Source organism: Bombus bifarius, unplaced genomic scaffold (assembly GCF_011952205.1).
Source record: "Bombus bifarius isolate JDL3187 unplaced genomic scaffold, Bbif_JDL3187 scf7180000009243, whole genome shotgun sequence".
NCBI lineage: Eukaryota > Metazoa > Arthropoda > Insecta > Hymenoptera > Apidae > Bombus > Bombus bifarius.
Window position 1 is genome coordinate 2,699,679 of NW_022884989.1, and position 25,754 is coordinate 2,725,432.

At 33.4% G+C, this 25,754-nt stretch overlaps 3 protein-coding genes across 5 annotated transcripts in view; 2 read left to right on the forward strand and 1 right to left on the reverse strand.

The window, feature by feature from the left end:
* The window catches only part of LOC117214868 (protein expanded-like), a 121,928-nt gene extending 119,690 nt beyond the window's left edge, over nt 1-2,238 (forward strand). The window contains 1 exon segment of the mRNA XM_033461251.1: nt 438-2,238. Within this exon segment, the coding sequence (XP_033317142.1) occupies nt 438-914 (477 nt within the window). The 3' untranslated portion in view covers nt 915-2,238.
* Nucleotides 2,239-3,729: 1,491 nt separating this feature from the next.
* LOC117214870 (probable multidrug resistance-associated protein lethal(2)03659) lies at nt 3,730-25,255 on the forward strand. 3 transcript variants are annotated; one of them, XM_033461252.1, is made up of 12 exons: nt 3,730-4,165; nt 18,978-19,128; nt 19,278-19,529; nt 20,075-20,330; nt 20,412-20,586; nt 20,801-20,957; nt 21,030-21,232; nt 21,896-23,216; nt 23,307-23,521; nt 23,628-24,706; nt 24,799-24,906; nt 24,990-25,022. In XM_033461252.1, exons 2-12 carry the CDS (start codon nt 19,055-19,057, stop codon nt 25,020-25,022), a joined length of 3,873 nt encoding a protein of 1,290 aa, XP_033317143.1. In that variant the 5' UTR covers nt 3,730-4,165; nt 18,978-19,054. The 3 variants fall into 3 exon arrangements, with proteins under 3 accessions (XP_033317143.1, XP_033317144.1, XP_033317145.1); XM_033461253.1 differs by lacking the exon at nt 3,730-4,165 and having other exon boundaries at nt 19,055-19,128; nt 24,990-25,255; XM_033461254.1 differs by lacking the exons at nt 3,730-4,165; nt 18,978-19,128 and having other exon boundaries at nt 19,319-19,455; nt 24,990-25,255.
* LOC117214836 lies at nt 10,001-13,009 on the reverse strand. Its single transcript, XM_033461203.1, has 4 exons — nt 12,223-13,009; nt 11,577-11,581; nt 11,116-11,447; nt 10,001-10,696 (listed from the first exon to the last, which is right to left on the reverse strand). Exons 1-4 carry the CDS (start codon nt 12,569-12,571, stop codon nt 10,552-10,554), a joined length of 831 nt encoding a protein of 276 aa, XP_033317094.1. The 5' UTR covers nt 12,572-13,009; the 3' UTR covers nt 10,001-10,551.
* Nucleotides 25,256-25,754: the final 499 nt, after the last annotated feature.

Genomic DNA, 25,754 nt, shown 5'->3' on the forward strand with positions numbered 1-25,754 from the left:
AATATTAGATATGTAGGTTGCTATTAATGAAGTTAAACTAACACAACAATCGAATTAATATTACTTATCACCTGCATATTATTTATCAGATTATTCCCCTCTTCAACAATTTCATATTAAAATAGTTCATTTTACGTATCAAGTAATATGAAAGTGGAAAAATGAATAAAAATGGACTTATCATATATTTCCCACGTGATCTTGATATATATCATGAGCTGTAAAGAAATAAAAGGTTTAAGATAAATTACAAAAATTGTTGTTAACTCCGTTGTTCTTATATATACTCTTCAGCCCGAATATTCTTTCTATGAATAAAAGAACAAGATATCTCTTGCCGATATAAATATAATACAATATATAATACGAATATAATACACAAAGTCTAAATAGTTTCGATGCAAATATTTTATTTCAATTGTTTTACTTATTTACAGAACCTCGAGAAGAATCAACCACTTCCATCCGCCTCTTCGTCATCTTCTTCCCCGAAGAAGACGTCGAAAGCAACCACGATGGAAGAGCGCGAAGAAGGAAAAGAAGACGGAATGTTGGACATTCGGACGCTTCGCGAGAAGAGTCGTAACTTGGACTTGCCGCTGATATCGGCGTTGTGTAACGATCGGTATTTATTGAAGCAGACGAAAGCATTCGTGATGCCAAAGCATCCTGCTGAGACGACTTCTTCAACGTCTACGAAGAACGGCGCGAGAAGTAGCAATGGCGGAACATCAAGCAGAAATAAATACCCGGTCAGCGGTCTTTCTACGACGCAGATCACCAAACCCCCGAGGAAATCATCGACGAGTACTCACAAACACCCCGCCGAGGTGAAGGGCAACGCTTACAAAGTGACGAATTCGACAGGCATGTCAGCTGTCAAAAAGGATTCTACGAGGGCGTCGCATTCGTAACAGGAAACGAAGAAGAAAACAAAGGGGTTTGCCGCTCTTGCGACATTATGGAAATTACATTATTATACCTCGATGAAAGTGCATTCCACGGAACTGTTCAAACGATTCCACAACTGTAATGCTTTGTCCTTGAAATACACGGGCAGCAAGGCGAAGAAAAAGGTTGTTCTAACGCCTTAGGTACTTATATAGCGTTTCTACACAAACCGTGCTTCTTCAACTCAGGGTGCCATTTTATCATTTACGATTCTTCTGTTCGACGCGAATACTCAAAGAAGGAAAGAAAGAAATCCGATGATAGATTAGACCTTCGGGAAAGTGTAAACACGGGAACGTCGAAGGTGTCCATTATGTAATATCTCTCTTCTTATCTAATTTCATTCTTATGATCTCTCTTGATATTCCTGGAAAATTGTACTTCTTTGCAAACGAAGCTTTTCTTTCGTACGTAGAATAGTTGAAATACACACCAGTAATAAAAATGTCCATTAAGTTTCTTCGTTTTTGCTCAATTAAGCGGTTAGCGCGAAATGAAAGAAAAAAAATTGAATGCGAATGTTTTGTAAATCTCAATAACGGCGAAAGAACGAGAAAAACGTTCTTGCGTATACTTTATCTGATACTAGAGAAACGATTTTCGTAGGTACTAATTACACAGATATTTTTATACTGTGAACGAAAGTAGGTATGAGTACTGTAACTAGTTCACTTCCTTTTTGATGTTTACGAAAGTAATATTTATTACAATCCAGATGATTCTGATAATTTTTTTTCTACTTTTTTTTTTCGTTTTAATAATTCAATCAGTGCTCGCTTTGTGACACTTTCTCTATCGATGCGTTTTTGCGTGTACGTAACTGTAAGTGTAGTCGTATATTTAGGAGAGTTTAAGCATTAAGTAAGTATATTCGGTGAGAAAAAAAGTTTGTTCCTTCCTCAGCGACTGAACATTGTTATAGAAAGATTAAACGAATTCTCCGATTATCACAACCGAATATCGCGAGAATACGTTGTTAAATAGAAAATGTTTATACTGCACTACAGAACGCGTACTACAAGATAACACACGCGACAATTAACGTTGTACAAGATTTGCGTGAAAGTGAATCTTTTCAACATTAATATCTTAGATCATAGCGTAATGGGTAATAATTTAGTTGTATAAGTTGACTTATGTTAATTAATATTAAATAATAATATTACAACATGACCCATGTTTGTACATAGTATTTGAGTGAAATCATAGGACTTGTTGTAGTCGGAAACCTCATGTATGTACCACGCGCCACCTCAGCTACGAATAATAAACTTTTTTTATAATGAAGATCGTTACGAAAAAATGCTTTGTGTTGACTATGTGAAATTAAGAAAATTTCATATTACCTTTTATTACACAATTTACAAAAATTCGCTTACAATAGACTTACAGTGGCTCATGAAAATATTCCAACACTTTTCATAGAAATTTATTGATATTTCTTTAGCACTGTAATAGGATACAACTATCGTGACTATATTGGTAAAATTTCAAAACGATTCATAAATGTAAATGCAAGTAACCAAATATTTATTGCAAACATATATTTGATAAAAAATTAGTATAGTATTAATTAGCATTAATAATGACCTTAAACATGTAACTGACGCTAACTGTATGTTTGCAATAAATATCTTGTAACTTCTATATATATTTCCAAATTCGTTTTTAACTTTATCAGTATAATCATGATAATAATGCGTTACAGAAATTTCAAAATATTCTGTATAGCACGCAATAAATTAATTCATAAAAGACTTCTCTAATATAAGCGTTTAAATAGTTTTGTGGTCCATCAATACTGTGTACTAAAATCATATAAAACAAAAGTAATTATCTTATACAATAACATCATAAAAGAAAATACCATACAAAATCATACTAACATCATAAAAACTATTGTGCTACATCTACTCGTGACTTTAGGGAAAAGATGAGTGGGTTGGTTTCCGTGAAATGCTAAATCAGTGTTCACCGGAGACCGCGAAGATTGAATTGATTACTTCCGTAATTCAAAACGGTTGCTTATTCGAAGACTTGTATTTTTCGTTCAAAATTAACCGGTTGGAAAAGAAAAACAATATTTCTCGAAAATTAATAAATATTCTGCTTCGAAAACTCTTCCTCGCTCACGATTTTCGGCTCTTCGTTTCTTTCTAGTTCTAAAATCCCTTTTCTTGATCATTCTGGTCCAAGGGTGGGTGGAGCTCCGCACCGCCTGTCGGTGTTTTATTTTCCTTGGTTGGTAAAGGCTTTGTCCTCCTGCTCACGTGCAAAGTTGTTGAGAAAAAAATAACGTGAAGGCGAGACAGCATAATGCTCTAAAAAGTTTACACGAATTGCCGATAATGAAACATCGTGAGTAATAGAACTGCTAATTTGATACGGTCCACAAAAAGTAACCAAAAGCTAACAAAGTATCTATCTAAGTTATTTCTTTCTCATATCCAATCGTCCTTGGTAAATATTTTAACAATATATATTTTTCCGTTTAAGTATGCAACCGGTCAGTTTATATTTCATTCCCGGTTTATAGAAGGTGTCTTCTGGTAGAATTGTCGGAACTAAATTCATATTAAAAGCAATTCACGCGATAGTGTAATGAGTGTGTGTATATTAAAATTATCATTCCTGAGATTCAAATACAGTATTGCCCCGTAAATTGTCCCAAGCTTTGAGAACTCTATTCGTTTATAATTTAATTCTTTGTTCACAGATAGCGTTGCGAGTTCATTTACGCAGTGCGATCACGATGTCTCAAACATTCGATTGACTTTCTCCCAAGATACATTCTCTAGTTGATAGTTCGTTGCCTTGACACATACAAGCGAAATTCTTTCAATATAGTCTTTCGTAACTCGATAGCCCTACGAAAAAGTAACTTATTAAGCAAAAGCATATGCCTGATAGTTGTAAATGATACCGCACGCTTGAATCCATTCATGTTGAAAAGAGACAAAGTCAGATAATATTTAAAACGATAACAATAAAGTAAACGTATTAAGTACATACCTTCATCAATACTACACACGCCAGGCAACGGCCGCGTGACACGCTATATATAAAGGTTGCAACCTTTTACTCGTTCTTCAGTTGGTAAAACGCTAGTACACGGAGTGTGGTTGCGCGGAAAATTTGGATGTCGCTAAGTGTTTCGAAACTATTGTGCAGCGTTATTTATTGAATATACTTCGTGGCGATACCAACCTTTACGGTGAGTACTGTGTTATATGATTGTTTCAACGATTGATACGTATTAATGACACTAATTTTAATTTTTCTGATTAAGTATGTTAAACTCGATACCTGTTTAAATCATAAAATTAGAAAAACGTATCAGAGAAAAATGTATTCGCTTTTTCAAGTTGACCTATTGATGAGTTAGAATTAATTCTGCATTAAATGTATTTTCAATATATATTTGAATAATTAAATATATAGTAATCATGAATTAAAGATTCTAATTGTTCAAATTATTTTGATGTAAATTTGTTTAATAAGTTTTTTCAATTCATATTCTTTTAAATGGAAAAAGAACTTTAATTATCAATTCTTTACCTGCTTAGATATACATAAGTCTAAAATTTTGAATATATAAATAAATGTGGTTATATTATCGATCTGTTAGAACGGATGAGTCAAAGAATGGAAAGAAACTTATTTATATTTATCGTTAGAATTTGCATTCTAACGATAAATATACGACCAATAAATTCTAATAATTTGACGTTTTAAACAAAATTACGCTCTTATATTTTCTTCTTATGTTAAATACGATCATAAAATGAAATATTTAAGGAATTGACCAAAATTAAGGTAATAAATTAAAGATAAAGAAGAATGTTACTTAATTACTGTTTCATAAATGTGTTGTTTCCTTCTTTACGAATTAAGTCGAAAATTTAATTATCAATTTCAAAAACGACAACTAGCGTAAGCTGTAGTCTGCCTTAAGACTGCATCGTCTTATGCAAAAATTGATTTTTAATCATTTTCTATCCAAAAAAAAAACGTTTTAAATAATTCCCCAGCATATGCGTATGATCAATACTATTCATTCTGTTTGAGTTAAAAGCAACGGAGCTTTTGCCAGAAGCTAAAAAGCTCACCCAAATCATGACGGAACCGCCCCTAAAATAATGTGTTTGGTGGAAAACCACCAAGACAAATTATTATTAAAAAAAAGCATTACACCATTAGGGGATAAAAAGAATCATAATTTGCCCGTGCAAATAAAAGTCTTTTTTCTTTATCAGCAGTCTGTAATTTTAGTACTGATTCCATTCTCGAAATAACAGTGTTCAGTGATTTTAAAATACTCCGGTAAATGGTACTTATTGACACATCTAAATTACATTCATTTTAAATATTGGTCAATAACTGATGAATTAGATGTTATTCTTAGCATTTTACGTTCGTCTCGTGACCATAATTTTTTCGATCGACCTAATCGCTTCTTCTCTCCATGATTACATCTCCTTGTGATATAATCTACAATTACACTCTTTGTTCAAGATATTCGCAATATAACCGTATCTCTTGCCTTCGATGCGAAAAGGATCAATCATTGCTTTTTCTGTAATAGAAAGTTCTTTTCCACGATGCATTTTCCTTTCTAAGAGGTTTTATTCTAACCAATAAATGTCACAACTGACACCAGAGATGTGAAACAAAAGAACAAGCAACTGCAGTGTTGACAAAGTAATAAAAATAATAAACGTTGATACGTACATTAATCGAACGCTCGAAATCTAGTACTTTTTTGTTTTCCCTAACCAATTCCATTATACGCATTAATTCTTTCTTTCTTTATTCTCTGAACATTGATATAATTTTTTCCTAAATTTTCAAAATGTTCAAATATTGATGAGTTGGTATATTTTTAGCACTGTGTTCCATATATATTGTAATAAATTATGTATACTGTTTGAAACTTTTACACTTATGTTTAAAATAATTACATGTTTTTTATATTTGGCAAACAAAGTGGAAAAATGAATTCCGTTAAACTATGTAGATACATAGCTGATAGCACTTTTGATCTCGTCAGAAAAGCAACACTCGTTGGCTTGCCCGGAGGCAGTCCCACGGGTGGCGCAATGACCGGGTTATACGTCTTTCGTTGTTTCCCCGGTTAAGGACGTCGAAGACAGATATAGATTTGACAGACATATGATCACAGTGATATCGCGTGGACAAAAGTCAATCGTCTGCGTCGGATCTAGCACTATGTAACTATGTACACTAACCCAATCCAGCTTGGAAACTAAGTACAAATGGCGGGATATTTTTGCGTATAACTGTAAGACTTGTATATGTATATATATAGGAAAAAGTTATTCTAAATGTTGGGCTTTACGACATATTTCAAAATCATCGAAATCGGAGGAGAAATAGCATTTCGACAAGTTCGCCAGAAATTGTTTCTATGGTGGAAAAGGTTGGATCCTGAATGGGTTAAAGTGATTCGGGTAATATATTAAATTTCCTATATACGCATAAACATCTATAATTGTATAAAAAAGATACCTAATTGTATAATAATCGGTGCATGGAACTCACTATCGTATTTATCGATGACGAAGACAAAGGAAGCAGTACAATTTAAAATTACTGGTATCTTTCCGTATGTTTGCTATACGTAAACTGCTTCTGTTTGCGACAACGTCGGTCGAGAAATAGGTAAAGACTCGCAAATGTTTACCTAGATATTCATTTGCAAGAAAAGTACGTTGACATGAGTTGCTCTCAAAATAAATGTCGTAAATCTGTCTTGTAACTAACATTCATAAAATTCCAATTAACCTGCCAACGACCGAAAAAGATATGAACATAACAGATTTATGTACGTACATATGCCTATATGTATATCGATTGTGTCCATCTTATTCAGATAAAAAACGGGATCAAGAATACACCTATATTAATTAAAAATTAGAATTTTGAATGATACTCGATTGAAGGCTGAGTGAACATTTATATATTAGTATATTGGTGAATAAAGTGAGTAAAGTGAATAAAGTGAATAAAAGTGAATAACGTGATTAAAATGAATAAAGATCCGTTTTTAAGATACACGCAGAGAATCGGGGATATCGCATAGAAATCTGTGGAACTATATGAAAAATTGCATACAACGTGAAAATTTAGTGTCGGACGCTTGATTGCAACAGTCGCGGTGTTGTAACAAAGGATCCTTTATTCTCCTAAATGACGTAAATAGAATTGTACGATGCAAAGTGATAGACATATTGCATTCGTTGCGTTCCTATGCTATTTAATTGAGTTGTGGTTCCGCTGCGACGCTGTTTTGTACGCGCAATCGATAAGTGGTAATTTCATACGAAAATTGATACGTAATCGTGGACACGTGCTCCATTACAGTTTGAATCAATGATAATTTTACAATTAACACCTCACTAGCAATTTTCCAATAAAAGTCGCAATCACATTTGTTCTGTCAAATCTCTTGAAATGGTACTTTCATCTTCTCTCCTTTTTGCTCTTTTCTTTTTTTTTGTAATATTTTCATATAATAATAAATATTATATTTCATATAATAATTTCATATAATTTCATATAATAATTCATAAAAATAATACGTGTACATAACGTGTTTCAATAACGTAGATGAACATATTTGTTTGCGTTACAAGGCCATTTTATGGATGATACTTGATGATCTGTAGTTAACCTTCTAAGTGGCGAAGCAATTTTCTCACATGATATATCGGTTCTTCTATCAACACGTTACATATAAATAAAGATAAAGGATATATATAATATAAAACACACGAAGTTGATGAAGGAAGATTACATTAACGTAGGAAGATGAATTTTGTCTTTTTTTATTTTTAAATAGTCGTCCAATTTCGTAGAAAGCAAATTCGCTAGAATAGCGAATTCTACGTAAGTATGTGAGTGCTAAGTACAACAGAAGGTGTATAATGTGAACTAGTGACAACTTAAAATCGGAATATCCTTCTGTACAACAATTTACCAATTAAGCTCGTCGAAAGCTAAATTGATTCTCTCAATTTCATTACACAAGTACGTGATTAATATTCAATTTTCAAGAAACAAATTATTCATTTCCATAGGTTCATTCATTCATACGAGAAGATAACATAAAAAATGGTAAATCTCAATTTACAAATTCGATACTTAATAATATTAGTAAATTATTAAGAGACTTCTGTCGCACAAACAATTTTTATCATTTCACAATATTAATTCTAATCAGTAAAATTTCTTTACGGAACTTTCTTTGTCTTATATTCAATTTTATTTATTGTTGCACAGAAATATGTATTAAATTTGTTACAATTTTCTGTTGAAAATGACAACGTGAGTTCGTTCTCGCCATCCATTAGTCGATGCGTTAGTTATAAGAAATAGTAACTAGAGGATGATCCTAGTTACAATCGATAGATTTAATCGATAGGCTTAAGATGCCTTTTTATTTTTATCCCTAGTTTTTGTAAGCACGTGCAATAAAGGTTTTTTTGGCTCAGAACGGTGTGATAGATTTATCCATTCAATAAAATAATAACTATTCTGATCTTACCTCTGAGTATAGAAATAACAACATTTTCAAACGTAGAATCATACGTCAAATTTTGCGAAATATGAAATAACGGTAATTAACGGTAACTACAAAATAGGATTGAAACGTTTATTTATAATACCTTATAATGTTTAAACGTTGACTGCACTGTTTTAGTTTATAACACAGTCTGTGTGCATGTTACATTAAATGAGAGTTCGTAAAAGAGAAACGTATCCAAACGAGGTTTTCATAACCTGTTAACACAACACATAAACACACAAATAATAAGATCTGTTTGAGATGAAAAGTTGAAACTAATACAGTCGAGTACTATTTGTTTACAATGTTCCGTCCGGAACACTGAAACGAACATGTAAATAGACATTCTTCGTCAGTAAACTTTATAGTAAGATCACAAAAAGGGCTGTTTTCGAATTTAAATCTTAATCCTTGAAAAAAAGAGTTCAGACATTTTAGGACGTTTTTCCTCCATTTGTCTCAAGTACTATCTGCCCTAAAAATTCCAAAGTCTTTTTTTTATCAATCTGTACACAACACAGAATGCAAGTAAAAATACAATATTTCAAAATGAATTAACTTAATACCAACAGTCAACTCACACCTGAAAGTACTCAAACACTTACCACAGAAAATTTGTTACGAACATATTGTGTACATTGTAGGAAACTTTTTGAAATTCCATCAGCGTTCTAACGAGACGTAATTATATTGGTAAAATTGGAAATCGATCTGAAATTCTACGTAAAAGTTACAAGATATTTACTACAAATATATTGAATATTGTGGCTTATTAATACAATGAATAATTGACTGTGTCAACATTTACTAAATATCTTGTAATTTCTATATGTATTTTCTACATGTAATTTCTATATGTATTGTGATAATCAAAGTAGAGTCTCGTCACGGTGCTAATGAAATTTAAAAATGTTTGCCACAATGCGCGTAATATATTGATAAAATGTAACTAAAGGATTCAAATCAAATATTTTTGACAGATAATAGAAATTGTTCAGAGTGGATCGTATAAATATCACCAATGCATTTTCTGATATTCTAATAATTCTGATAATTATTTATTGAATACACATCGGTTCGTGTCAAAGACGAAGAATTATCGGAGATAACTACGACCATACACAGATATATTCAATATTTACTTACAGCGATAAAACCGTACAATGAGAAGGTATAAAATTTTCCAGCTGTAACGTGCAAACTCTGTTGTCCAAGAGTCATAACCAGAAGCAATAACTTTTGATTATGCAGCGATAAATTATTCCAGTCCGTAGCATAAAACGCTTCGCTCACTTTCATCGACTAAATGTAATTTTAATCATATTTTTAATCTTCTTTTTATAACAATTTCGAAAGGGTGGAAAATGCGTGCAAAAGTATCCAAGCAAACAGATTTTACGTGACACGTACAATATGAACGCAAAAGTTTATGCGTTCAAATATTTTTATTCATATTATAATTATATTTCCATTTAATTAAAAATCAATATTAATTTTGTCACTAGCATTTGCATAGTTTTAGTAATCGTGATATTAAACAATCTGCAGCCTTTGAAAATTCTAATGCTAAACATCACTTAACTCTGCTTCTTTGCACCATTTTTCATCTGATAGTTTTTCTACTACAATAAAAATCCTGTTATCAAAGATTATTTTAATTTTGTTAAAAGTTATTCTTTTTGTCGTAGACAGGAAAATCTATCTGGTTGAAGACACTTGTACACAACTGCGAATGATAGATACTTCGTTTGACAACTGTTCTCCCATGAAAGAGTACAGATATAACATCGATATAATTATCGAAATGTATAAACCGTAAGTCAATGTGTTCACGAAACTTCCTAAGGGATTCTGAAAATTATAACAATTGAAATTAAGAATGCGAACAAAATTAATGTCTAAAATTAAATAGCTAGAAATGTTACAAATAGAGTTTCTATATCTAAATTTACATATACATGTATGTTTTTTTTTTTTTATAAATCATACTCCGGTAAAGTCTGAATCAAGTATTATAATACGATGAACAAAGTAAACGATAAATGCGATAAACGTACTAGAAGCATCATGTATATGATAGTCGCCATTCTAATGGTTGTCTGCAATAGTTCCACCAAAAGAAAAACTTGCAGGGCTGAATTGATGGAGTTTGCTGTCCTGCATGGAATTTTGAATATTACATAATATCGTTACGATAATGAGTCAGTGAACATGATGTGCACGTACAAGCTGATTTATATTAATTTATAGATGGGTAAAAAAAAACTAAACTTGAAAAATAAAGTCTTGAAGAATAAACTAAATAGATTAAAAGCAAACTATTTTCCAGGATGAGAAAGTGATTGTTTCATCTAGTAAAGCTATGTTATTTAACGAAAATAATATACATATGTATATGTATATTAGGGTTGAAGAATTATTTATCTCCAAATATTTGCATAAAGATGTAAAGTTTTAATTATATTTGAAATAAATAAGTAAATTTAATTATGTTTGAAATAGGATAAATAAGAACACCAACAGGATAATCGATAGAATGTAAATAAGAAATGAAAGCAAGAAAGATAAATACTTACGTAATTAGTTTTACATGCGCGGTCACGAATTCTTTGATTACACTGTCTAAATTAACGTTTGAATTCGTGGAAATATTTTGTATACGATATGACAAGATTGAGAATTTACCGCAGATGTGTAGCACCAAGTTAACTAACAAACTGATGGCGCTTATATGGCTTAATGCAATGAACATGACTGGAAACTGGTATAAATACATGATAACGAAGTTTTGAAAGTCGTCTTGATAATCGAGAAAAGCATAGGCTCGGAAAGGCAATTTATAAGCTTTCGTTGATTCATTGCTTTGTCCTGAAATAATATCATAGAAATGAAATTGCTTCTTCTCGCCCTAAATTCGTTTTAAACGCATTTTGGAATTCATTAAACTGTACGTATATATCATATTTTAATTCATTCAACTATACATATAGCTTTTATTATATTTATGTATATACATATGCTCTATACAATTTTTTACATCATCTGCCAATAAATATAAAATATAGATTTGTAAAATTTTTCAATTTTATAACGTAAAAGTAATACTAATTTCACCTGATTTAAACATTTTGAATAAATAAGGTACCTAATCAAGCATATTAATATTAAATTCTATTTGAACTATAATACTTTTAATTGGGTTGTCCAGTAAGTTTGTAATAGAAATTTAAAGAAAATTTATAGCTAATGTAATTTGCTATAGAATTATCATTATTATTAATTAGTATTATTATCATTATCACAATTATCATATTGTACCGAATTATTTTAACAATTTCTGGATATCTTCTCTTAACTTTTCATCGTCTTTGATGATAAAAAGTATTTGATTTTTTATTTTCTACGACATTGTATATCTCGAAATTATTTCATGTATAATTAAAAAGCTGAGAGAACGCGCAATAGATAAAGAGGAACGTTACAGTTGCTTATAAAATTAATTATATTATTATTGTCATATAAATCAAATATAAAATACTTAAAAGTTTTTTTAAATTTCATTACGAACTTTCCAGACAATCTAATAATCCTCATGTACATACTTATATGGTAACAGTATTAACTTCTAACTAAACCATCAAATTTATCAAGGTATCTAAATCAACGTATCGATGAAGAAATACCTGAATCAAGCTTCAACAACTGCAGCATAGGTGACAAGTACCAGAGAGTTGCTATCACTAAAGTCGTTGAAATGGCGTATCTACCGAATTTATCCGAAATGTTGTGATACGTGAAGTACAAGCGCATCTCCTCCACAGTTTCAAACTTACTCTTAGCAATTTCTTCTCTCACAGTAACGATCCCGTGTTCGATCAGTTTGTTGAATCGAAGCAAAAATAGTATAAAATAGGTAGCGGTTGCTATGGTATTATCTATAATGTTTCCTACCATCGATTCTAAATTTCCGAATGCTTCGATCAGGTCAATGTACATTATAACTATATGTACGCTGAGATAGGACATATACATAACGAATTTCGTGTATTTTTTTCTTAAGGGCCACGCATCCCAAATTAAGAAAACCCTTTCGTTTAGTAAGAACACGTCTTTCACTTTTCTGTTTATATTTTCCTGCGACACACGCCAAAACAGTTAATTTGATTTAATTATTCATAATTTCCGAATGCTAAAATATCAAGTGACACAATGAAAATTATAATAATAACAATTATAATAGTAATTACGGTAATAATCAAAACGCCATCCCATTATTATTTGCACGAAAACATACAAAAACTTAAGAATAATAAATCTATACAAAATTATAATTAATTCGTAACATTTATAATTAATAATGATAATGATGATAATAAAAGTAGACGTTTAGAAACAAAATCGGCTTATTATTATTTGCATAGAACATACAAAGGTCCAAATTAACAAACTTGTAAATACGTAAATACAGAAAAGTACGATGTATATATACTAAAAATATACGCGTGTAACATAATTTCCCAAAATTCCTAAACTCTTTGATGTAAACAAAATAGAACTCTTTATCTTGCTTGGTTTAATTCATAAAGTGAAGTAAATGCATACATGCTGAGATCAAATCAGAAGAAATAACAGTGATATTGAATAATGAAATGAATAATAAATATGCATACGATAACAAAAATCGTTGTAAATGAAGGAGCAATTCTTTTATTTTTATCTACAAGAGATTATTGTTACGAAATTATTATTGTTAGTATTTCATGTTAATAAAGGCATGAATAGAATAATGTATTATTGTATAATAGAACTACTATTATTTTAAACAGTTCTCTTGAAACCTCGTCAAATGTATTAAATATAAAATATTATAGAATGAATCAACTACCAAAAATGTTACGAATTTTGGTCAACAACTCAACAGAATCGCCGTTTCAGAGGCAGAGCTATTGTAGTATGGGACGAAATTATTTTCATATTAATCAAAAGTCAAAGCATTTTGCGTGTCTTTCATACGAATTAGTAGTTTTTAAGTAAACCTTCTTAGCATAAGAAAATTTCCAAGATCAATCGCAGTTCAATTAAAAATTGAGCAAATCCTTGAACGTAAATTGAACAACATCGAACCCAGCGCGTATTATAACATAATACATCATTGACAAAATTCAATATTATAAAATATATAAATTATATTCGATATATAATATTATAAAATCCAAGCTATATAAAAAATCATCGTATCGCTATAGATATATAACGTTAAAATTGTCAAGAAAATTCAATCTCCTTCCGGAGAACTTTTTAGAAATATCACGAACGATTTTAACGAAGTCGATGTTAAAAAAATGTAATAGAAACGACTAGAGCACAGAGCTGGCCTTACGTTCATCGCAGTTCTTCGTTGTTTTAATCGAGTCGTGATTTTAACAACTACTGACCGCTGCCGCGCCGTTATCATACCGCGTTTCATACCAGTGATCGATTAACGATTATTTCGTAGGAAAATTGACGGCTGGCCGGGGCACACGCTTCGTTACAGACTCGTTCAATCATTATCTTACAACTGTCGTGCAGACAGATAATTTCCGTCTTATCCTGTCATTTGGCGCAATTTAAACTCATCGATTACGATATATCCATATTGTAATTGCGTTTGTTCCTCAGACTTGAGCGACGAAATCGAGACATTGTTCTCCCCTGAGCGATATTAGGCAGATTTAAACCTATCAAGTTCTTGTGGAATAAAGCAATTAACGGTAAACGTTATCCTTTCTAATGCGTTGCGAAATTAGATATCACAACTTCGACACGATATTCCGCTATGTTTTATCGTCGAATGTTCGTTGAAAGTGAGCTATCAGTACGGACAAGTGGTGGATAGGAAAATTGGATTTATTCAGATTGGTTTCAGCGTCTGGCTTCCGTTCGATGGAAGAGCGAAGCGAAAGAGAATCAACGATGGAAAGACATCGAGCGTTTGATTAAATGGAATCTGTTATTCTGCGATTCTGATGTACTGTGTGAAACATCCGTGCAACGTCCGTTCTGTGAAAAAAGGAAGTGGGGCCGGCACTGTGGTGAAAAGATATGGAACGTGCGTACGATAAACCGAGATTTGTTACTTACAGCTGTAAAATTGTACAAAATTATACAATGTATATATTCTATAGTTTGGAATTATAAGGAATGCAATATTTAACGAAAAAGCGATTCTCTTCGTTTCGCAATTAGAATTATAAAAACTTGATAAAAATAATATTTGGATAAGTAAAAAGTTGCCTCTTTCATTCGTTAGTTGAATATAGACGCGCGAGGATAAAGAAAAAATACGAAACGGCAAACGTAGATGTTAAAAATATTTGATTTTATAAAACTTGGTGTGATTTGTACGTTGTTTTATAAAATGGAAAAAAGCGATTATCAATTGTTACGCCGCGCGACTCTCTACCTGGCCCAGGTCACACACCGCGGGCCAGACGGACACCAGAGGTCCGCTCTTCCGTACGGCGTACCCTCAATAGCCTTAAGCACCGTCCATAAATCATAGATTTACGAGAAAAGGTCCTTTAAACAAAACAAACATCTGGTCCCGAGGAGTTTCTAAACACTATTGTCTACCACGGCAGGACAAGGGAAAGTTGTTTTTTTTGTCACGCACGCGGCAACTTTCCCCCCATTAATCACTTTCTCTCGAGGGCAGTTAAGACCCTTCGTTTAACCAATTAAAAACGAAGGCTAATCCCTCGCTCTCCTAAATAACATCGGCACGAACAAATCCGATGGTCCCGTGCGCTAGACACTCTTCCTTAGCCTTCCTCCGAGACAGCATCGTCTCCCAAGAAACACTGATTCTACATCCTTCGAACGGTCAACATCCTTCGAGCGGGCAGACACACCCGCAGATCAGTCACTCAATCATCTCGTACACACGCACCAGTGTAACTATCCTCGTTAGAAGTTGTGGAATAAACGGTGAAATATAACTTACTACTGTGTCATATTCAATCAACCACCTCTGTTATCCTACCCGAAACAGGGGAACGACTACTTCGCGGCGTCGATTCACCGAATCGTAGCGAGAATTTACGCCTCTCGCTGACGCGTTTTCCTCGCGACCGCGTCTCTCCGCGAACGGTCGTAACATCAATTGCTGCAGGAATTATTTATTTTTGATAGAAAATCACCGAAATAAGTCAGTCAAGTGTTGAATTCTGTAAGATTTATAAAGCGTTTTACTTGTGTAGTTAATTTAGTTTGCAGGAAAATTTCTCGGTGTGATTGACTAATCTCTACGTACGGAATGAGTAGTCAAGGTTTCAGATGTTGCTTCATTGTCGCGCAATTTCCTCATTTCTATCAACTACATACATTCTCGATATATAGTGTGTTCTTTGAACCTCAACAACGAGAAAACGCGTGTTATCAAGTTACAGCGTGGCACACATAATAATCAGTGTACCAAACAAACATGGAACCCTCGGATTATAATATAAAATAATACCTGTTCAATGATGAACGTTTTAGCTACTGATATATCGCCAGCTTTTTTTTTCTTTTAAGGAATATTTAAAGATCCGAGCTTCTGTAGTTTGAAGATAAATCCAATTTATAAATTTTCACAAAGTAGTTTTCCGTTCCAAAATTTGGAACGTTCTTCGTTTTTTGGACGAAGCAAACTTTTTCGTACATTTTTCTGAGAAATGAGAATATTATAATTATAACTTTCGCTTTCAAATATAATGAATTACAGTGTGAATACTCTAAAAGCATATTATCACGAGTAAAATATTTCGTTATAAAAGGAAATCGTCATTTTGGAACCCTAACATGCTCTAAACTTTCACGCACAAGCGTAGAACCATATAATGTAATTCTCTTACAACGTAATGCTGAAATATAGAAAATGATTTTGTACGATTATGGTGACAACGTGTTATATCATCGTTTTGTCGCACTCGGTTATTAATTTTGTAATATGTATTATTTCAGCTGTACAAGTAAATATCTATAATAATTGTGTAATTGCGTAACCGATCTGTAACATACCGGAAACACGAGTACAACGAGCGTTATGCACATTCGCATACGTTGCTTTATATGAAGATCCATGGAATGCCAAATCCGCGGAGAAAATCTAGAAATTACGACCATGAAAATAGCTCAAATTCACGGAAGTTTATTAAATGCGCTCGTTTTACGTAGAATGAAGAGTAGAGTAAAGAAGAAGAAGAAGAAGAAGTGAAGAGAAAAGGAATAAATTGATTAAAATTGGAACAATCGAACGAGTGAAGAGACATTATATCGATAATTGAAATATTGTAAATATCAGTACGGTACATATTTTTTTTTCATTTTCCCCTTTGTAAATATTCCAAATTGTTTACATTTTACAAACGTTCTACAGATTAATTACGTTTTCTTTAATTAAATTTTATTCAACGTTAGAACGCACCAGTGTCTTTTATGGTTACGCGTATTATTGACGAAGAGCGAGTAAATCGCTCGGTTGCTTTCTTCTAAGTCTTCCGGAGACGTCTGAGTAATAGTTTCTCAGCTAATGGTTCGCGTGATTCTTTATTCCGTTTAGCCGAGCACTGGAATGATTTGTAATTTCCTCTGCAATCGTGGTTATTTTCAATGTTTTCCTTGTACACATGCGGATACATGTGAACACTGTAACAAAGAGTTCGTCGGGAACCCATTGTTCGTTATTTGTCAAGTGCAGACTGTGTGGAACAGACTGAACGAATATTACATGCGTGAAACTATTATCATTTGTCAAATACACGCGTGGTGTATCTACGAACGTAACGATATTTGACAAATATACATACAGTGTTGTGAAATGATGAAGATCAAAGTAGACGTATTACGAGCGTTAATAACTTTTATACCAAATATTATTTACCATATCGATAACAATCATCTATTCCAAGCTAGATAAGATATTAAGAAAAGGTTTTTTTTTTTTTTATTTAATATTTCACATTTACAATTTGTCCAATTTGGACATTTGGTAGAATTTTTTAGCTGTTTGATTATCATGTGGGTGGCTACCCCCAATGGGGTACCATCTTCGTGTTTGTTAGGATATATCCTTTATGAGATCTGCTGGGTGTTTCCTTTTTAGTCTTCTTTCTATGCTTGTGTTGATCGTTTCCGTTGCCAGCCGGTTCGGGTGCGTTGCTATTCTTTCTCTGTACCTTCTTGCGCATCTGCTAATCTCTTCCTTGACCGTTGGTATTCCAAGGTCTTTCCGTAACGTACCATGGGGCGCAATTAAGAAAAAAATGAGCGATATTTATAAGCTACGATTCTCGATATCGAAACGATAATGAAAGTTCGCGTAGAAAAATGTGGTTTGAGATCTATTTTCAAGTCGTAAACAATGGAACTTTTGATCCATCTATTGACAAACTTTTCTTTGTATTATCGAGACAATAATGAGGCTTAGCGTAGAAAAAAGTCGTTTGAGATTTATTTTCAAGTCGTAAACAATGGAACTTTTGATCCATCTATTGACAAACTTTTCTTTGTATTTCATTCACATTTACGATCTTTTTTTTTCGAATAAATCTTATCTTTCAAACCTGTTTCGTCTACCACTATACGCAAATATTTAATACGCTAGAAACCCCCATATTCGATATTTAAATCATTCTAAAGAAATTTGATTAATTCTGTTTACAGCATATATAATTACTTAACATTTAATTTCTTATGTAGCAACTAATAAACCTTGATGGTATTACTCAATTTATTTTTCTCTATGGCTCGTTTATGGAGGATAAACTATGTGGAGTCGACCGTATGTGAGAAGTGTTCATCGAATGGCGATTGTATGAATTCTCCTTGATAAATGAAAGAAAAATTATGTAGAAACTCGGTCCATAGATGGAAGCGTGGAATTACCTTTTACAGCGAAGGATTCGATGGTATCGATGACCTTGAACAGAGTCATAAACATGGTCTATAATACATGTGTACTGATAAATGAGGAGGACGCGTGTACGACGATGATAGAATTTCTGTAACAGAGGAATTTTCTGTACGATGATATACGGCCCCGTAATCACAAGCACACACGAAAAACTTATAAAATCTGCTGAATCGCTGTTGATGAGCTTCTTGCGTGTGACGCTGTCTGCGTAAGACCACGCGTTTTTAAAAAAATTCAGTTCAAAAGATTTTGATTTTTCCTTTCGATAATTTTCTTTGCTTCGCAATCGATAAAACAGGCTATATAAATATTGTTACTAAATAACGTCGATGAAATGTTGAAAGTAGATGAGATTATTTCTATCGATTTTTTACAAAACAAATATATATAAGGAATAAGGCTGTGCAATTTGATCGTATAAAAATTGTTGCCCTATATACGTAACAGTGTTTTTTATCGATAACGTTGAACCATAGGAAAAATTTCGCTTCTTCGTTTCAGGCAATGAGATAAACAACACGATATACAGAATTTTTCTAAATACTCTGAGATGACCAAAAACGGTTGCGCTTGCGAAAATGGATAAAAGTGAGAGGAAAGAAGTGAATAATCCGCGCCAAAATGCCAATCCATTGTCCATTCTTACATTTTGGTAATTCAAATAATTTCACATATTTCTATTAAATTATATACTATATTATATTTTTCCCATCGTTTGTTATTTAATTCTATTTCAACGATTCCAAGGAATTCCATCGTTGGTTAAGTGGAATTTAATTCAATTAATTATTTAAAAAACAGGTGGATCCTCAAACTGTTCGTTGTCGGTTATAAGAAAGAATTGGAGGAGGATGATCTGTATTCGCCATTGCGGGAAGACAAGAGCAGCTATTTGGGTCAGCGTATCGTAAAAAATTGGGAGCGGGAGGTGAAAATATGTGAGAAGAAAAAAGACAATTCGAAGCCAAGTTTAATTAGGGTACTGTTCAAATGCTTCGGTAAAATACTCATTAACGGTGGACTAGGGCTATTTGTTCTAGAATTTGGCATACGGTACAGTAACAAATATAACAATTTAATTATAACTCGATACACTGTGCAGATATAGAATCAGTGCGATCAGAAGATTATTATTTTAAAATTTCTTTCAATTTAAATACAGATTATAATTTTATCGACTGCAAGTAATTCAGAAGTACTGTATTATCTGATTATTTCTAATATTATACGTCTAGTGCAGAAGTTTCTGGCCAGGTAGATTTTTCACTTTGTATCTCAAAACCAATATCCAATAAAATGTTAACTGAAGATATAGCCAGGGAAAGAAAACAACACAACAAAATAAACACTGTTACGTGGCTACACATCATATTCAAATGTTTTAGATAAAAAAAAAAAAAAAAATAGAGATCCTCCAATGCTTTAAAATATCGCTTTTTGATATAAAGTGTAAACAAATGTATCCGATCGGAAACTTCTGCACGCAATTGAGTATAAATTTGGCAAAATTTGTTTATTGGAAAAAGAATGAGAGTTTGAACTCGATAGCGTTAAAGAAACGAAAGAAAAATTAGCAATAGAATCGTATTTTATTTCAGGATCGTGCAGCCGTTTCTACTCGCCAGGATATTACGTTATTTCTCAGGGAACAGACAAGACTGGAGTACTGGTATACATTATTATGCCGCGGCTTTTTGTGTCGTGCCTTTACTAGATGCTGTGATTATTCATTGGGCCATACAAACATTTACACACCTAGGAATGAAAGTTAGAGTGGCTTGTTGTACTTTAATTTACAGGAAGATACTTAGATTGTCTAACTCTGTTCTTGAAAATGAAACATCTGTCGGGCAGGTGCAGAACAAATTAATCACAATTTATTCTATGTCTCTACTATCTATGTTCTATATTCTATGCTGTATCCTTTATCTTCAGATGATCAATTTCTTAAGCAACGACGTCAATAGGCTCGATTACTTTGTCATTGCTATTCATTACTTATGGATTGGTCCACTTCAAGTTTTTGTAATAGCGTATCTTACATTTCGTGAAATTGGATTGGGTGCAATCACAGGAATGATAGCGTTTTTATTATGTATACCATTGCAGAGTAAGTATTAAAAAAATAAGCATATCATAAGACTATGGCGTAACTGTAGTATTTCTTTTGCCATTTTAATATTATCTTCGTATTAAAAATCGAATGAACAGACATTGCTCCGATCTAAGTTCGTAAACACATTTAATTAATAATTAATCGAATTTATTTATATTTATTTTTAGACGATCCTCCAAGTAATTTATGAACTCGTCATTTTTTTCAGTATTTCTTGGAAGGAAAGTGTCGCGTTTGACTTCCGTGTCAGCTAAAAAAACTGACAATAGGCTAAGATTGATGAATCAAATCATTAATGGAGTAGAAGTAATTAAAATGTATGTTTGGGAAGTACCATACTCGCTTCTTGTCGAAAAAGCTAGACGGTAAGAAAATAACTCGTATCTATCACGTTTTGTAAGATAAAGTCGACAAACTATTATTTATACTATTTTCAGGAAAGAAGTGGACGTGATAAAGAAGTATTCGATCGTAGAACAAATTGGTTTAACGCTTGATATGTACTTTCCTCGAGTCGGATTATTTATTGCCATATTAACTTATGTTTTAACTGGGAATAATGTGGATGCTGAAAAAGTATTTATGACTACAGCATTTTACACTATTCTACGAGATTCTATGACTACCGGTTTTGCTATAAGTAAGTTACCTTCTGATATTCAGATAAAATATTTGTTTCTTTAACCCTTTCGCTTCGGGTGCAGCTTATAGGTGGCGCCCGTGCGACAAATCCTGGGTTCGGCACCCCATTCATCCGGCATACACCAATGCCATCTGTAGTCGATAATATATTTTTATCGGCAGAACATTTTCTGTTGATTTTATTGATATATTGGATTAATCACTTCTTGAAAGTTACTCAGTGCTGAAAGTACATCAAAACGTTTTACGCAATATGTTTCAAACATCCAAACGATCATATACTGTTTCGTGCTAAAAAATCTGTTGAATCCATTAACAGTGAAACGATATTTTATATACGGTTCTTACAAGAATTATTATTTAAGACTTAGGAAAACGCATATACAGCAACCACGCACACTGTGCGCATTTCTATTTCGATAATTATTTATCAATAATTATTTTATTATTTATCATTAATTATTATTATTTATCATTAATTATTTTCAATAATATCTAACAGCAGTGATATCAATTTCATCGTGCTATACGATGCTATGTAACAATTGTCATACAGAGATTTGTTATTAATCGAGATTTAGTCCGCACGTTTATAATCTGTATTTTATTAAATAAATTTTAAGAGAAATTCGATATGATCACGATATTGCGATCTGCACAGGTGTTCATCAATTAGCGGAAGCATTGGTGTCTATCAGACGACTCGAGAAATTCATGACGTATCCTGAAATCTCTGTGCCACAGAAAGTTCAGAATCAAGTAGCTACACAATCCGTTCCTATTTACTTAAAAAATGTCACTGCCAGATGGGATAACTCTCGAGACAATGACACATTGCAAAACATCCATCTAACAGTACAAGCTGGTAGCTTCATAGCAGTGATCGGACAGATAGGCTCAGGAAAGAGCAGTTTGTTGCAAGTAATACTTCGTGAATTATCATTGACAGAAGGAGTGCTAGAAACTAGCGGGAAAATAAGTTTCGCCGATCAACGACCATGGATCTTCGCTTCCTCTGTCAGACAGAATATTCTCTTTGGACAGTCGATGAATGAAGCTCGTTACAACGAAGTGATTCGTGTGTGTCAATTGACACGCGATATAGATCTATTTACGCATAAAGACAGAACCATGGCCGGGGAAAGGGGAATCAATTTAAGCGGCGGTCAACGAGCTCGAATTAATTTAGCGCGAGCGTTATACACTGACGCCGATATTTATCTTCTGGACGATCCTTTATCGGCAGTCGATACGCATGTCGGTAGTCGCATTGTGGATGAATGTATACATGGTTTTCTCAAAGGCAAAACTATAATCCTAGTCACTCACCAGATACAATACTTGAAAGCCGCTGATCAGATAATCGTAATGAACAATGGTAGCATTCAAGCGAAAGGGAGCTTCGAGGAGTTGCAAAGTATGAATTTAGATTCCATGAAGGTCTTCGAAGAGATTGAGGATAAAGAAGAATTTGGCGAAGCTGAAACCAAAATAGAGAAGAAGCGAACGATGGGAGAAACGAAAAAAGAAGACGCAGTCGCGGAACAAGAACCTGTCGAGGTGGCGGAAACCAGGTCGAAGGGCAAAATGTCTAGCAATGTTTTCTTTTCCTACTGGAAAGCAAGTAGAAATATATTTCTGGTTCTTCTGATGACGATTATGTTTATATCGAGCCAATCGATAGCCAGTGGCAGCGACTATCTGGTCGCATTTTGGGTAAACACGGAGATGGCATCGTGGGTTAGAAGCGATAATGGCACGATGGATTTTCAATGGTCCGGACCATTGTCTCGCAATGAAATTATTTATATTTATAGCGGTCTAACTATGGGCATTGCTTGTATCTACGTCGTACAGACGTTTACATATTATGCAGTTTGCATGCGCGCCTCGAAAAATCTACACGCACAGATGTTCCGTAGTATCGTACGTGCTGTGATGTACTTTTACAACACGAATCCCGCTGGTCGAATATTAAACAGGTAGAAATTCACACGTTCGCGACATCTTGCTTACTACACACGTTACTTGCGAGATCGATAATTAATTGATAATTTTATTTTCGTTTCAAGGTTTTCTAAAGACATTGGTATTATCGATAAGAAAATGCCTTTTACCATGTTCGATGTTATCATAATGTTTCTAAATTTTATGGGGACCATAGTGATCCTTGGTACAGTGAGCGTGTGGTTGTTGATACCGACTTGCGTTATTATAGTTCTTTTTTACTATATGCGAGTCGTATACATTTCAACTAGTCGCGCTGTTAAACGAATGGAGGGTACAAGTAAGTATCCACGTCATTAATAAGAGCGATTAATTTTATAAACTTTCTGTGAATTTCTCGATCTCCTCCGTCAACGTTTAAGACGATTAATAGGAATATTTTTTAGCCCGTTCACCAGTATTCGATCATGTGGGTGCCACTTTGCAAGGCTTAACGACAATCAGAGCATTCAAAGCTGAAAAGATAGTAACCACGGAGTTTGACAATCATCAGGATCTGCACACATCAACGTGGTTTATATTCATCTCTCTTTCACGAGCTTTCGGTCTTTATATCGAGGCATTTTGTTTGATTTACATAGCGGTGATCACCATCATGTTTTTCGTATTCGAAGATCTCGCTATTGCCGGGGATATCGGTTTAGTAATCACGCAGGTTAGCGCAGTCGTTGGAATTTTACAGTGGGGTATAAGACAAACCGGTGAACTGGAGAATCAAATGACTTCTGTCGAAAGAGTGTTGGAGTACAGTAAGCTGGAAGAAGAGCCATTCTTGGATAGTATACCGGAAAAGAAACCGCCGGAAGAATGGCCCACGAAAGGTCTGGTCGAATTCAGAGGCGTGAAATTAAAATACGGCCCTAAAAGTACTTATGTTTTAAATGGTATCAATTTCGTGATCAAACCGAAAGAAAAAGTGGGAGTTGTTGGAAGAACCGGTGCTGGCAAAACATCCTTAATCAGCGCTCTTTTTCGGTTAGCATACATAGAGGGAGAAATAATTATAGATGGTATACCTACGAATGAAATTGCATTGCATGACTTTCGTTCGAAAATCAGTATTATACCTCAGGAACCAGTTCTATTCGGAGGTAGTCTTCGACGAAATCTAGATCCTTTCGATGAATATTCTGATAACGTTTTATGGGAGGCTTTAGGGGAAGTAGAAATAAGAGAAACGATCTCAGAGATGGCGGCAGGTTTGAACAGTAAAGTATCGGAAGAGGGTTCAAATTTCAGCGTTGGACAACGTCAATTATTATGCCTTGTTCGAGCACTCATTCGAAATAATAAAATTATGGTTCTCGATGAAGCTACTGCTAACGTTGATCCACAGACTGATTCCCTGATTCAACAGACGGTCAGAAAGAAATTTGTGGATTGCACTGTTATTACTATAGCGCACAGATTAAATACCATAATGGATAGCGATAAGATACTTGTGATGGATCAGGGTTGTCTAGTAGTAAGTAATTATAAGTTGAGTTATTTAAAAAATCGTTTGATTATTATTTCTAAGAAATGTGATAGATTTGTCTTCAAATGTTAATTTTTTAGGAATATGATCATCCGTATGTTTTACTGCAAAAGAAAGGATATTTTTACAATATGGTGCAACAAACAGGTACTGCAATGGCGAACAGTCTGTCAGAAGTGGCAAAGAACGTAAGTGATAAAACATTCTTCGAATTTAAGAAAATTCAAGCAAATGGAATAAACAAAATTTAATACATATATCGATCTTCCAGTGTTTTTATAAGAACAACGAAGCGGTGTCCTGATGATGACCAGACTTTAGTAACTTTCGAATGATATACTACATATTTAAGCGAAATTTTTTCGTACGTCCAACTTATATTTTCGAACCAAAGTAATAGTTTTTGCTAAGTGTAACGATGCAAATTTTGAAAGTACGGTGCTTACACAGGTATTATGTACCGACTATTTAGCCAATTACAGTTTGACGATCTTTTTGTAACAAAAGTATAATATCAATAAAATTTTGCAACAATAATTTTTATCTTTATTATTTTAATTATGGTATGGTTATTAAATATGAGATATATTTAACCAGTTAGCTGTTTTTTTACAAGCATACTCGTCGTCGCTTATTTTTTGCAACATATTTTAGAGGTACACACTTTTTAAAATTTTCAAAGAGATCGCAACAACTAACTGGTTAAATAATTTAAATATTATAAAGAAAAAAAAGTGAAAAAAAGGAAGCTTTCCTTCGTTATGAGCCCTGTTTAGTTGGACACGGATTCTATAATTCTAGGAATTATAGAATTTTCGTCTCTAACCACATTACTTTTATTTGACCAATACACTCCCGTCCTAACTCGAAAGGATCTGCCGAAGCTTCCTATCCCTAAGACGAGAAAGACGACAGGAGGCTAGCAGCAGATAGCGCTACGGCACTTTCTGCCCACGGTCCAGGGACTTTCCTCAGAGCATGAAAGTTACTAAGAACTCCGTTTGTGGCTCCGCGGTGTAGCTCGAAGGAACGCTTC